General features: G+C 46.1%; 1 protein-coding gene across 13 annotated transcripts in view; it reads right to left on the bottom strand.

The window, feature by feature from the left end:
- SCRIB (scribble planar cell polarity protein) overlaps positions 1-13,949 on the bottom strand; it is a gene marked incomplete in the record, with an annotated part of 447,609 nt that overhangs the window by 23,105 nt on the left and 410,555 nt on the right. For 11 of the 13 annotated variants that reach the window (XM_029592269.1, XM_029592271.1, XM_029592272.1 and 8 more), the window contains 1 exon segment: positions 6,441-6,584. In XM_029592269.1, the coding sequence (XP_029448129.1) occupies positions 6,441-6,584 (144 nt within the window). 13 annotated transcript variants of the gene reach the window in all.

The raw sequence follows: 13,949 nt of genomic DNA, 5'->3' as shown, positions 1-13,949 counted from the left end.
TGATCAGATTTCCGAAAGGCATTTGTCACCTTAAGATATTGTAAAAGAATTCTGTGTACATCCAAAAAGTGAAGCTACCTAGTCATAGGAGCATCCGCAAACAAATTCAGAAAGGCTATTAACTCGATCACCTGGTTAAGGTGAAAGGAGGAAACCACCTTAGGCAAAAAGGAAGGAACTGTACATAAAGAAACCCCCTCCTCTGAAAAACGCAGGAAAGGATCCCTATAGGACAAAGCTTACAACTTGGAAATCCTTCTAGCTGAACAGATAGCCACCAGAAAAGCAGCCTTCAGGGTTCTTTAGAGAAGCCCTCCCCTAACCAGTTGAAAAGGAGGACCACACAGCATCCGAAGAACTAAAAGTTCACATGCCATGCTGGACAAATCTTCCAAACTGGAGGACACAGATGTTTTGCCCCCTTGAGGAAATGAACCACATCCGGATGAGACGCCAACAGTCTTCCCTGAATCCTACCTCGAAGCGAACCTAAGGCTGACACCTGAACCCAAAGAGAATTATAGGCCAAATCGCTTTGCAAAAAGGTTAGAATCTGTGGAACTTCCACCTTCAAAGGCTGCACCTTGTTCTGTAAACACCAGGATTCAAAGACTCTCCACACTCAGACATAAGTCAAAGATGTGGAAGGTCTCCTTGCCTGAAGCACAGTCGCAATCACAGGCTCCGAATAATCTTTTAAGCGGAGCCATCGCCTCTCAAAAGGCGAGCTGCTAGACAGAAGCAATCCTCCCGGTCTGAAAATATGGGTCCCTGCCGCAACAACTCTGACAGATTGGCCAAGTGAATGGGACCGTCCACTGCTAGACGAAGAAGGTCCGCAAACCATGGTTGACGAGGCCACTCAGGTGCCACCAGAATCACCCTGCCCTGATGAAGGTCGATGCGTTGCAGCACTCAACTTACGAGAGGCCAAGGTGAAAACACATACAGCCACAGGCGTGTCGGCCACAGTTGAACGAGAGCATCGATGCCCTCTGATCAGACCTCCCTTCTGCGACTGAAAAACTGATCCGTCTTCGCATTTCCTGGCGTCGCCATGAGGCCTACCGCTGGTTTGCCCCACCTGGCCTGAATCAAGGCAAAGGCCTCCGCCGACAACTTCCACTCCCCCGGATCCCGACGCTGTCTGCTGAGGAAGTCCACCTGCACGTTTTCCACTCCGGCCACATGGGAAGCCGCTATCCTTACTAGATGTTTCTCCACCCAAACAGTTCTTGCACCTCCAGCGCTACTAGACGACTCTTCGTTCTGCCCTGACAGTTGATGTTCGACACTGTCATCGCATTGTCCGAGAACACTCATACCGACTTGCCCTGAATAAGCGGGAGTAAGGTTTCGTGCACTGCCCTGGTTTCTAGCCAGTTGATGGACCAGGTCGCCTTGGACGACGACCACCAACCCTGGACCGATTTTCCTTGACACATTGCCTCCCAGCCTGAGAGACTGGCAACCATGGTCACCATCACCCAGTCAGGCACTTTGAGGTCCATTCCTTTCTCCAAACTGTTCCGAGACGGCCACCACGAGAGACTGGACCAGGCCTCTTCTGGCAATGGCAAAGGAAACTGAAATTCCTCCAAAAGCGGATTCCACCAGGACAACAGAGCCTCTGCAGAGGACACATGTGAGCAAAGGCCCAAGGAACTAATTTCAGTGTAGAAGCCATGGAACCCAGTACCTGTAAATAATCCCAGACCCTGGGAACTGACAGCCGCAGCAGCCAAAGGACCTGACTCTGCAATGTGACTACCCTTTCCACAGTCAGACACACCTTCCCTAACCGGGTATCGAAGCATGCCCCCAGATATTCCAACAACTGGGCAGGATTCAAATGACTCATTGCCAGATTCATCACCCACCCCATCGAATCCAGGAGTTGCAGGACCTGCTGAACTGAGTGCCAAACTCCACTTCTGATTTTGCCCATATAAGCCATTCGTCCAGGTAGGGGGTCACTAGGATACCTTCCTTTCTGTGTGCCTCCACCACAACCACCATTACCTTTGTGAATGTGTGCGGCTATGTCGCTAGACCAACAGGCATGTCCCGAAACTGGAAATGCTCTGCCAGGATCATGAACCTCCGGTATTAGGCCAAATGGGGTTATGGAGATAGACTTCTGTCAAGTTCAATGACGTCAGAAATGCCCCTTTGCGCACTGCTGCTATCACTGTGCGCAATGTCTCCATCCAAAACCATGGCACCCAGAGGGCAGCATTGACCCTCTGCAGATCGAAAATGGGCTGAAAGGTCCCCTCCTTTTTTGGCACCACAAAGTATATGAATTACTGAGCCTGGCCCATCTCCAGGGGTGGGCACTGGAATAATGGCACATAGGAGTCGTAGCAATGTCTCCCGCTTGCCCCGGGAGATGCAGCAGGAGATTACAAAGGTGTCCCTGAGCGGATGAGAAAATTCTAAGACATAGCCATCTCTCTCCACCTCCAGGATCCACTGGTCCGACATGATCTTGGTCCTCGTAAAAGAGGGACAGCCTCCCTCCAACAGCCTCTGGAGAGGAGCGGATCAGCCAGCCTTCATTCACCAATTTTACTTCCACTTTTCCCCCTTGGGGGCCAATGTCCCCTCAGAGGCCTGTGTTGGGCTTGAAAGGACAACTGTTTGCCTTAACTTTGTTTTTGTGCCGAGGTGGCTCAGGGCGCCTACCAGCACGAAACCTCCTTACTTCTTGGAATTGAGCTCGGAGGAAAAAAAATTCTTGGGGGCTTTCTTGTCCTCAGGCAACTTATTCCCCTTTGATCCCCCCCAATTGCTTCATGAGCTGCTCCAAATCCTCTCCAAACAGCAGCTTTCCCTTAAAGGGGAGGTTAGACAGCTGGACTTTAGACCACACATCCGCTGACAAATTTCATAGCTGTAGGAGTCTCCTCGCCATTACCACTGAGACCATACTTCTGGCGAAAGTCCGGATCATGTCATACAGAGCATCTGCCACATAGGCCACTCCTGCTTCCAAGCAGACAACCTGAGCCACCTCAACGGCTGTTCCCGACCATTGATCGTGTGCCTTCTCTGTCCAGCACAAGCAGAATTCTCTGCATCAGACTTCCGCAGACGCTGCATGAAGGATCAGAGCCGAAATCTCCTACAGCCTCTTCAGGAGGATTTCCAGTTTATGATCCTGGATATCATTCAAAGCAGTAGCACCTGCCACCAGGATGGTTGTCTTTTTGGTAACTGCAGAAACTGCAGCATCCACCTTGGGAATTTTCCATGACTCCAACGTCTGTCCCAGCAAGGGATATAATTTAGCCCTGGCTACCTTCAACCCTCTTCAGGAGATTCCCACTCCCAATCCACCAACTTCTTCACCATTTTAGACAATAGAAAAGCCTTAGGGAGCCTCCATAATCCCTCCAGACTGGGTTTACCACCTCATTATCGGAATCTTCCTGAGCGACCTTAATCCCCAGTTCCTCCATAACTTGGGGAATTAGCGGGCCCAACTCATCCCAGTGGAACAGTCGGACCACCCAAAGATTGTCACTGTCCACGATCATGACCTCGTCCGGGTCCAGCATTGGGTTCCCTCTTGTTTGGATCCTGCATTGCATCCACCAATATGCTAACAGGGTCCCTGCCCGGATCCATCGGCCCTCCCTGAATCCGATCCCGACCATCCGTCTCATCTGACGTGTCTTCTTCCACCGCGGACCTCTTGAGACCCGACCCCTGCAGGATCCCTCCAGACTCCACCTGCCTATGTTTCTTGGCCGCTTGGGACTTCCTGGGTAAAGGTCTTTTGGTCCCTGCTCCCTTCCTGCGCTAACAGATCTTATGGCGCAGAAGGACAAGATCCGCTGAAAAAGTCTCTGGATCTGAAGAAGGGGGGGTTCGGGTCCGCGTCCCCCTGTGCCCGATTCCTTTCCCTCCCAACATGTAGACAAAATGGCCGCTGGCTCCTCTGACACCCCCCCCCCCCCGGGTGGCCTCCAGAGTCGGCCCAGCCGACCTTGTACTCCTGCCGCCCTGGTCCCAGCTCCTATGGGGACACAATCGTGGCAAAATGCAGCCGAATTGATGACCGCAGCCATGACAAACTTTGCCGCACTGCACGGGAAGTGGCATGCCGGCACAATCAGGCCTAAAAATAGCCCCTGCCAACACAAGGAGAACGGTGCTACCCGATGCTGAAAACAGCCCCCGGCCCAACTGAGGAAGAAATTCGGCCTCCCGCTCCTCACACCCTTACCTGCCTCCCGGCAGAGAACAACTCCAGGCGCTCACACTGCCTCAGCCCTGTTCCTCTGTCTTCTTTTTATTTTTCAATAAACTTAAAAACTAAAGACACACAGGAGCAGGGAAGGGAAGAAAGGTTAAATACTTCCCTGCTTCTGAAAGAGGCCAAGCATGGAGGGTGCCAGGGGCCTAGAGGGGGTGAGGGAAACCAGGACCCCTGGCTTTCACCTCCCCCCTGCCTTGACGACGAAGGCTGAGCCAATCCAGGGATCTCCAACTCCCTGCTCGCCCTGCTGTACCCGAGGTTCGGCCCAAAACGGAACCTAACACCTCAAGGAGCTGAAATCTTATCAATTTCCTTTTTTTTTTTTTTTTAAACTTCAGGCTTGCACCTCTATCTGCTGGAGACAGAGAAATAGTGAAGCACTGCAGGTGTCACTCTCGTTTATGTAGCAGTGCCTCAAAGTTTTGTTCTCTGCCTCCATCTGCTGGTAGGGAGGCATAAACCCACTTGTCTGGATTGATCCGGGGTACGAACAGGAACTGTCCCTATAGTGATATGTTTGGGTGGTTGGGGAGCACAATGTCCTCAGGGTGATGATAGCAGGCATTAGGCATGACCACAGCTATTGTAATGAGACTTATATAGGACTTAATGAGTTTATCATTTCCCATGCAGTTACCTGCAGATTTTAATGAGGGGAACCCACCTTCCACCGATCTTTGGTGAGATTTGTACATTAGTGAAGCCACAACACCTTATAAGGCCAATATTCAAAAGCAGCTTTTAACAGAATAAATCTGGTCCTTCAAAAATATCCATCCTTTTTGTCCAGACAATATTACCCAGACAAAAAGGGGGTGTGGATGGACAGAGGACAAACTAACATTTAGCCAGATAGCAACATATTGAGCACTATACAGCTGAATCTGTACAGATAAGTCAATCTGCATGAACACCTGGCTTAAAGTTATCTGGAAAACATTATCTGAATATTCAGTGGAACACTTGTTTGGATAAGATCTGAATATCAGGATCAAGATAACCGATAAAGTTACCCAGTTATCTTACCTGCTTGGTGGGTTTTTAAATATGGGGCTCTATGATAATATCAGATGCCCACCATCCCATGGTAGTGACTGTGGAAACTGATGAGACAACAACAATCCCATGGTAACAATGGCATGCCAACCTTCCCATGGTAATGACTGTAGGGGTCAATGAGATGCCAGTCATCCCCATAATGACTGTAGAAGTTGATGAGATATCAACTATCCCATAGTAATGACTGTAGGGGTCAATGAGATGCCAGTCATCCCCATAATGACTGTAGAAGTTGATGAGATATCAACTATCCCATAGTAATGACTGTAGGGGTCAATGAGATGACAGTCATCCCATAATGATGACTGCAGAAGTTGATGAGATGTCAACTATCCCATAGTAATGACTGTAGGGGAGTTGATGAGATGCCAACTTTCTCACATTAATGACTGTAGGTGTCAATGAGATGCCAGCCATCCCCTGGTAATAATGGTGGGTGCGGATGAGGCTGCAATCATTCTATGATGAGATCTGACTGCGTTTATGGAATTTTAGGTGACATCTGCAAATGTTAATGAGAAACATTCTCCCATCAATTCCAAGATTATCAGCCACGAGTCAGACATCTACTCACAATCCCAAGGTCCTATGCACAAGTGATAGTTATAAGGGAGGATAATATACCCCCACCTCCAACTTCTGTGGCAATAAGGCTAAGGGATAGATATGTGTTCCCCTCCTCCATGTTGGAGTACGGCATATATAACAGACAGGCCCCTCAGAGTTAGCTGCAGGATGTAGAAGGGAGCGAGAGTGAAAACGTTTGGTAATATCTGTCCATGTTTGTCAGATTTTCAGACATACAATGCTCCATCTCCTCCTCTAGCAAAGGGTGCAACATTTATATAGCCAGAACAGTACAGGATGGAGTCCCATTGGCAACAGGTGAAGGATGAAGATAAGGGTGGACCTAATGCACCCCATCTAACCCCCACAATAGCACAGGTTGGGGACTCCACCTGGATGAGGGGCAGGCTGTATGAAAAGGGTGGGAAGTAAAGGGTCCTAGCACATCTGGAACGCACCCCCCTCCCCAGAGCAATGAAGAATAGAGAGAGTCATCTTTGTGGTGGGGAAAGGGTTTAGGATGGAGATGGTGGAAGTCCTTGCACACCTGGAATGGCCTCCTGAGATAGAGTTCTGCACTGTACTTGGCACCTGGCCAGGCCTGGCACCCTGCACAGGCCCCCGCTGCCGGGACTGGTACAGCTTTCTAGCCAGATCCTGCTCATACTGTTTAATACTGTCTTCCAGAGCGCTGGGCCGCAGGAGGAGGGAAGGAAGAGGAGGAGGACAGCAGCAGGATGAGACGAAGGCAGACATCACAGCAGGTGAGGAGAGAAGAGAGAGAGAGACAGACAGAATATCACTTAGCGACTAATGCAACCCAGACCGACAGAGCAGTGAAATGTAGGAAGTCAAAGCAAATCGCACACTGCACAAGGTCAGCAACAAGCCCTGAAAGTAGCAGGAAAAAGGAAAGCACAGTAACCTACACGTAACAGGTGTACTCAGGAGACAGCAGTTCAGCAGTCACACGCATGGGTCACAAGACCACGTTCAGCACTTAATGGATGGTTTCTTCCAGAGCTTTCTGGAAAGAGCAAAAGTATAACCCCAAGCTACCTTCAGTTCTATATAACTCCTCTAACTGGAAGCAGAACAGCTGCAGAAGCAGAAAAGTGAGGGTGTGTGCGACTCAAACTGCAGTCTCCAGAGAACATCGGTTTCAGGTAAGCAACTCTGCTTTCTCTGAAGGCAAGCAGGTTCACCGGTCACACACATGGGACTCCCCCAAGAGAACGCCCGCCATCATCACCACCAAAGGGCAGGAAATATTTTTGCTGGTAAAAATCCCTTTTCTTTCTTTAAATAAAAAAACAGGAAAGTCAACCAAAATGGGCCCCAAGGAGGGATGGAGTTGGCCCTGGAGATCCGACAGTTATCAATCCCACCAGGAGTCTATTCTCTAGAGAAAACTGGGATCTGAATGTGTGGCCTGAAGCCCAAAATCGCAGCCTCGCAAAACTCCTGGGGGAAGTAAAGCCTTGAATGGGCAACACGCGGCGCCATGTTCCGAACATTATAGGCCTTGACTTGCCCCTCGATGGTCAGATCTGCCTGAGCAAAAGAAAAGAAGATGCAAGCTTCTAGCTAATTAGAAAGGGTGCATTGTATCACTGCATTCCTCCCTTGATTCAAATGAAACAAAAATATGGGTAGACGTTCTGGGGGGGGCTGTGGTGCTATGTCCACCAGGACTTTCTACTTGCAGGCCTTGCAACACATGTCAAAGATTACATATGCATGGGACTGTCCCTTTAAACCTGTGGCAGGTACGACGTGCACAACAACGTTTGCACACAGTCTGTTCCTGCAAGTTCAAGGCTCAGTTACCCAACACTGGCAGATGGAAGCTTTTTCAGACAGAACTTAAGTAGTCATCCAGCTGCTTGAACTAGGACAACTGAGCTGGTCACCTGACTTCAGAGCACACAGAACTGCCTGTAGCTTCGGTCGATAGATGTGCAACTTTTTGCCTGAATAGACCCAAGGTCCTGGGTGTGAGCTCTCCAGCCTAGGCTGAAATCTAGGGAGAGGACCTTTTCTGGCTAGGCACTTCACCTCTGGAATGGATATTATCTGAAATGTCTTAAGTCTTAAGACCTGGCTCTTTAATCACCTTTAGTACACCCTAGGGTCTCTGCAGGATCTTGTAGGCAGCTTAAAAGGTTATAAGTTACTAGAAATTTCTGGACACAGATTCATTCTGCTACGTGATTATGACCGAATGATGAGGCTGTGCATTAAGGTTGGGTCTACTTCTGTTTGTGTGTTTTATTATGTCATTATCGGAGTTGAATAAGATGTATTAGGTGAGGTTCATCCTCTTTGGATGTATGCTGTATTATATTATGCTCTTTTGTTTTTTTTAATGTTTATTTTAAATCTGTACCGAATGTAGTACTATTTTTATGCTTGATTTGTTGTAATCTGCTTTGAACCTGGATATTTTGGGTAAAAGTAGAATACAAATGCCTATTTAAATTAGACTGGGTCGAACTGGAATGGAAGAATCACCAAGACGTGGAATCTCTGGCTCCTCCATTTATGGCTACGGGAGTTACATGAACCGTGAAAGCCATAAGGCCCAATGCTCTCAACATGGACTAAGCTATCTGCCGACTCTGAAGTACTCCTTTCGCTGTGGCTGCTGAATCGTTCGTTCTGTTGGCAAGGAGATGAGGCATGGCTTGAGCTGTACTGAACAGAGCATTTCTATAATTTCAATTGAGATATTGGGCTCTGTTTGAATCTGGGGCAGTTGATGCTGAACCCTAATGACTGGATAATGCTCAGCAAGCATTCTTATGCTCTTGCCCAAGATTTGCTCTTGGCTAGCCAGTCGACCAAATAGGAAAAATATGAACCCCTGGCTTACATAAAATGCTGTGATGAATGCTAGGTGCTCACTTTGCAGAAGCCAGGCCAAAAGACAGTATGGGCTACTGCTTCTCTACTACTAATTTGAGGTGCCTTTTGTGACTTGGATATATTTCTTTGTGGGTGTATGTCTCCTGGATATCCAGAGAACATAGCCAGTCTCCTCTGTTAGAAGAGAATTACGGAATCCAGGATATCCATCTTGAATTTTTCTTCTCTCAAGAATTTTCTGAAAGCCCTTAAGTCTAGGATGGGACAGAATCTTGTCTTTTGGGGGACCAGGAATATTTAAATAAAATCTCCATACTGGGAGGTTTTCCAGAAGAGACTTGCATTTTGACTATCTCCTCTGGATTTAATCAAATACCCATCCCCGTTTTGACTAAGTGGCCAAATAGGATTTGCAGGTCCTCTGATCTTGATGGTAAGGCCTTGAAATCTGTTGACTGCAACAATAGAACCTAAGAAGTATTTCTTATGAAGGAAAAACTATTTCCTAGGTGGAGCAGTATGAACATAAAAATCTAAGAACATAAGAAATTGCCATGCTGGGTCAAACCAAGGGTCCATCAAGCCCAGCATCCTGCTTCCAACAGAGGCCAAACCAGGCCACAAGAACCCGGCAAGTACTTAAACACTAAGAAGATCTCATGCTACTGATGCCAGTAATAATAATCAAACTTCAAGTTCCACAGCGAAACTTACCCTCAGCCAAACGCCTCTTAACAATCCCTTCAGTTCGCTCTGCACAACTCGCATTAGTCCGAGAACATGCAATTTCACTAGCCAGCCCTAAACTTTGGAACACACTCCCCACCGAATTACGATTGCAACCGAGCTTAAAAACCTAGCTGTTTACCAAGGCCTATCAAGATTCACAATAACCCTTATACATCCCCTCTCTCCTACTCTTACACTGCAAGACCTTTTTTAAATATTTCTCTTAATACTTACTGCTTCTTAATATTTATTTGCCTTTTAATATGTAACTTGTAACTCAATTTTATATTGAATCTTACTGTAATTTGTACTTTAATTTTATTTTGAATCTTATTGTATTTTATCTTTATTAGCTTTTATTTTACTTGTATTTAAATTTGTTAAACCGTTATGATGGCTACACCGAATGACGGTATATAAAACCCAACAAGTAAATAATAGCAGAGGCCATTCCCTAAGTCAGCTTGATTAATAGCAGTTAATGGACTTCTCCTCCAAGAACTTATCCAATCCTTTTTTAAACCCAGCTACACTAACTGCACTAACCACATCCTCTGGCAACAAATTCCAGAGCTTAATTGTGCATTGACTGAAATAAAATTTTCTCCGATTAGTCTTACATGCGCTACTTGCTAACTTCATGGAGTGCCCTCTAGTCCTTCTATTATCTGAAAGTGTAAATAACCGATTCACATCTACTCGTTCAAAGACCTCTATCATCCCCCCCTTCAGCTGTCTCTTCTCCAAGCTGAACAGCCCTAACCTCTTCAGCCTTTCCTCATAGGGGAGCTGTTCCATCCCCTTTATCATTTTGCTCACTCTTCTCTGTACCTTCTCCATCGCAACTATATCTTTTTTGAAATGCGGCGACCAGAATTGTATACAGTATTCAAGGTGCGGTCTCACCATGGAGCAATGCAGAGGCATTATGACATTAGAACCTAAGAACATAAGAAATATACATGCTGGGTCAGACCAAGGGTCCATTAAGCCCAGCATCCTGTTTCCAACAGAGGCCATTTTTTATTTTGTTAACCATTCCCTTCTTAATAATTCCTAACATTGTTTGCTTTTTTGACTGCTGCAGCACAATGAGCCGACGATTTTAGAGTATTATCCACTATGATGCCTAGATCCTTTTCCTGGGTGGTAGCTCCTAATATGGAACCTAACATCGTGTAACTACAGCAATGGTTATATTTCCCTATATGCAACACCTTGCACTTGTCCACATTAAATTTCATCTGCCATTTAGATGCCCAATCTTCCAGTCTCACAAGATCCTCCTGCAATGTATCACAATCCACTTGTGATTTAACTACTCTGAATAATTTTGAATCATCTGCAAATTTGATGACCTCACTCGTCGTATTCCTTTCCAGATCATTTATAAATATATTGAAAAGTACCAGTCCAAGTACAAATCTCTGAGGCACTCCACTGTTTTCCCTTTTCCACTGAGAATATTGACCATTTAATCCTACTCTGTTTCCTGTCTTTTAGCCAGTTTGTAATCCACGAAAGGACATCACCTCCTATCCCATGACTTTTTACTTTTCCTAGATGCCTCTCATGAGGGACTTTGTCAATTGCTTTCTGAAAATCCAAATACACTACATCTACTGGTTCACCTTTATCCACATGTTTATTAACCCCTTCAAAAAAATGAAGCAGATTTGTGAGGCGAGACTTCCCTTGGATAAATCCATGCTGGCTGTGTCCCATTAAACCATGCCTTTCTATATGCTCTACGATTTTGATCTTGAGAATTGTTTCCACTAATTTTCCCGTCACTGAAGTCAGGCTCAATGGTCTATAGTTTCCCGTATTGCCCCTGGAGCCCTTTTCAATATTGGTGTTACAAATTTTAACTAATAGATCTGAAATGTCATGAATTTTAGATGTGGAGGGGCAACAGACAGGATCTGAAGCATAGGATGGTGGTGTATTATGAGCACCACTGATTTCTACAAGCCTTTCTTGAACATTCTCATAAAGACCAGAGGTCCACAAGCACAAGAAGCTGAGGACATCAATAGCCATGGCAGAGTCTCTTGATACTATTTCAAAAGCATTGTATGTCATGCAGACCGGATGCTTCTTCCACTACTCTACCTGTTTCTTGAGGAAGAATCTCTGTGAATTTCTAGGCCTTTTTCAGGACAGTATGCATGTATTTTATCATGTAGAGTTAGTAAAAAGCTTGATGGGACTGAAGCATAATGTTCTTGTTGTGCTTCTTCCCAAAAGTTTGAGAGTCATGTCCAGGATGTACCGAGTCAGTGTTTTCAGCTGGATTTGACTGCCACACTCTGGTATGGTAACTGGGACTTGCTGAATCTCTCAGCTGCCTGGACACCAACTGAAAGAACAGTGTAGGTGTGTGTTCTCTCATATCCTCTACCATACATTCTTGAGAAAGAAGATGAACAGGACCTGCCACTAGGGGCACCCAGATATTTGAGGAGATCCAGAAGAGGTACACTGGGCTCACCCTCAACCTGCAACACCAGGAAGTTGGCACAGAGAAGAGGATCACACTATCCACCAAGAGTCCAAGTGTTCAATGCTGGGACAAGCATACATGTCAGCAATTCTTCTCTCTTACTCTGCCGATGACAATATTGGAATTGGCTTTTTTGTAAGGCAGTGGGAGTCCTTCATGGCTCTTTGAAAGTCATTGTCATTGTTGAAGGCTGTGAACTGAACTTCTGGAGATTTGAGGAAGCACTGACTGAGCCTAGGAGGCTCACTTCTAGACATGGCCGCTTCGGATGGTGCTAAATCTCCTGGTTCTCAGTCTCATACACTGTAGAGACAGAGTGATGCTTTGGAGCCTCAGTTTGAGGATTTGGCACGGAACCTCTTTGGGTTCTTGCTCAAAAACTCAGAGCCTTAAGTCTCAACTCAAGCTGGGAAGTGAGATTTCTTTTAACTCCTGGACCGATCTCTTTGGACTGAGGGGTTCAAGAGGTGACAGCCTCTTTGGTGTGGCCTGGCCACCAGCACATGGTGAGGGTCTGTGGTCCTCATGTCAGAAAGCTTGAACATCTTTGCATACATGTCAGAGCTGAAGGCATTGTGGCCTTGTCCCAGACAGCTGTAATAAATCTTGTGATGGTCTCTATTGGAAATCTTTCTTGCCAGCACGCAGGTCAAAACTTGAAGCCTCAGACCTTTCCTTCTAGGACATGAGAAACAACCAAGAGATGAAATCAAACTATGCAGAAATGAAAAGATTAAGCTGGGCAGAAGGACCAAAAACCTGGTCCTCTTCAGTGGATCTATGAAGAACAAGAATTTCCATTAGGACTAATCTGGGCTACTTTCTGGGACATGCATGCATACATGATGAACACATTAATGTTAAAAAATCACCACAGTCGTAATGCTTATGTCTCCATTGACATATCCTCCAAATTTTGTGTTAATAGGACAGCAAAGAAAAATTATTAAGGTGGTGGATAGAATCATGGTGATCCCTTCGGAAAATAGGTAAAACGTAGAATCCGAAAGTACCAAAATTGAACCACACAATGAAACCCACATCTCTACAATAGTAAGGTCCACCTCCATGTATCTGCATCAGATCTGCCAACTACGTAATCTCCTTGACAAATCCAATCTTGCTACTGTAATCCATGCGTTAATCACCAGTCAAATTGATTACTGCAATTCCTTATGCAACGGCATCCACAATACTGTTTGAAGAGCCTCCAGCTCCTACAAAGTACTGCTGCAAGAATTTCGGTAGGTCCATCAGCATCACTGTCTCCCAGTAAAAAGCAGGATACAATTTAAAACTCTCTGCTTTGCCTTCAAATGCCTGAAAAAAACAGGCCCCTGAATACCTTTCAACTTCTCGCCTCTTACATGCCCTCAAGAGAACTCTGATCTGCTGAAATGGCTTCTCTTTTGCTGATCGCTGCCAGATTGCCTTGCACGAGATTCCATGCTTTCAGCTGTTATGCACCAAAAGTGTGGCTCAAAGCACCACTGACCTTGTGCCTGGAGCTATGCCTACCTTATGTTCAGGAAAAAAGCTAAGGCAAGCTTTTCGGCCAGGTCTTATCCTCAGAGAGCCACATCTTTGGCCCAACTTCCTGAACTGAGGTCAAGTGGGCCTTGAAACTCTTCACCAATGGGTCTTCCTATGCTGGATCCCAATGCGTCATTAATCGCAAATTCTGATTTGACTGTAAGCTGTTCTAATGTCTCTGTTCATTTAAGTTTTTTTGTAATCTGCCTTGAGACCAACTTTGGGAAAAGGTGAAATGTCAAATGAATTAAAAAGTTAACTAGAGCCATCTAGGGGGGGGTTTACATAAAAAAATCCCAATGAAAATGGAAAAAAAAAGGGTCTGTTTCTGAAGCTCTGTGGGAGCACAGAAGAAAGACTGCATCCAATGCTCTCTGCGCATCAGAACCGTGGGGCTGCAGCAGCACCGCAACTACCACG

This window comes from Rhinatrema bivittatum, chromosome 2 (genome assembly GCF_901001135.1).
Source record: "Rhinatrema bivittatum chromosome 2, aRhiBiv1.1, whole genome shotgun sequence".
Lineage (NCBI taxonomy): Eukaryota > Metazoa > Chordata > Amphibia > Gymnophiona > Rhinatrematidae > Rhinatrema > Rhinatrema bivittatum.
This window is presented reverse-complemented; position numbering and strand designations above follow the sequence as displayed.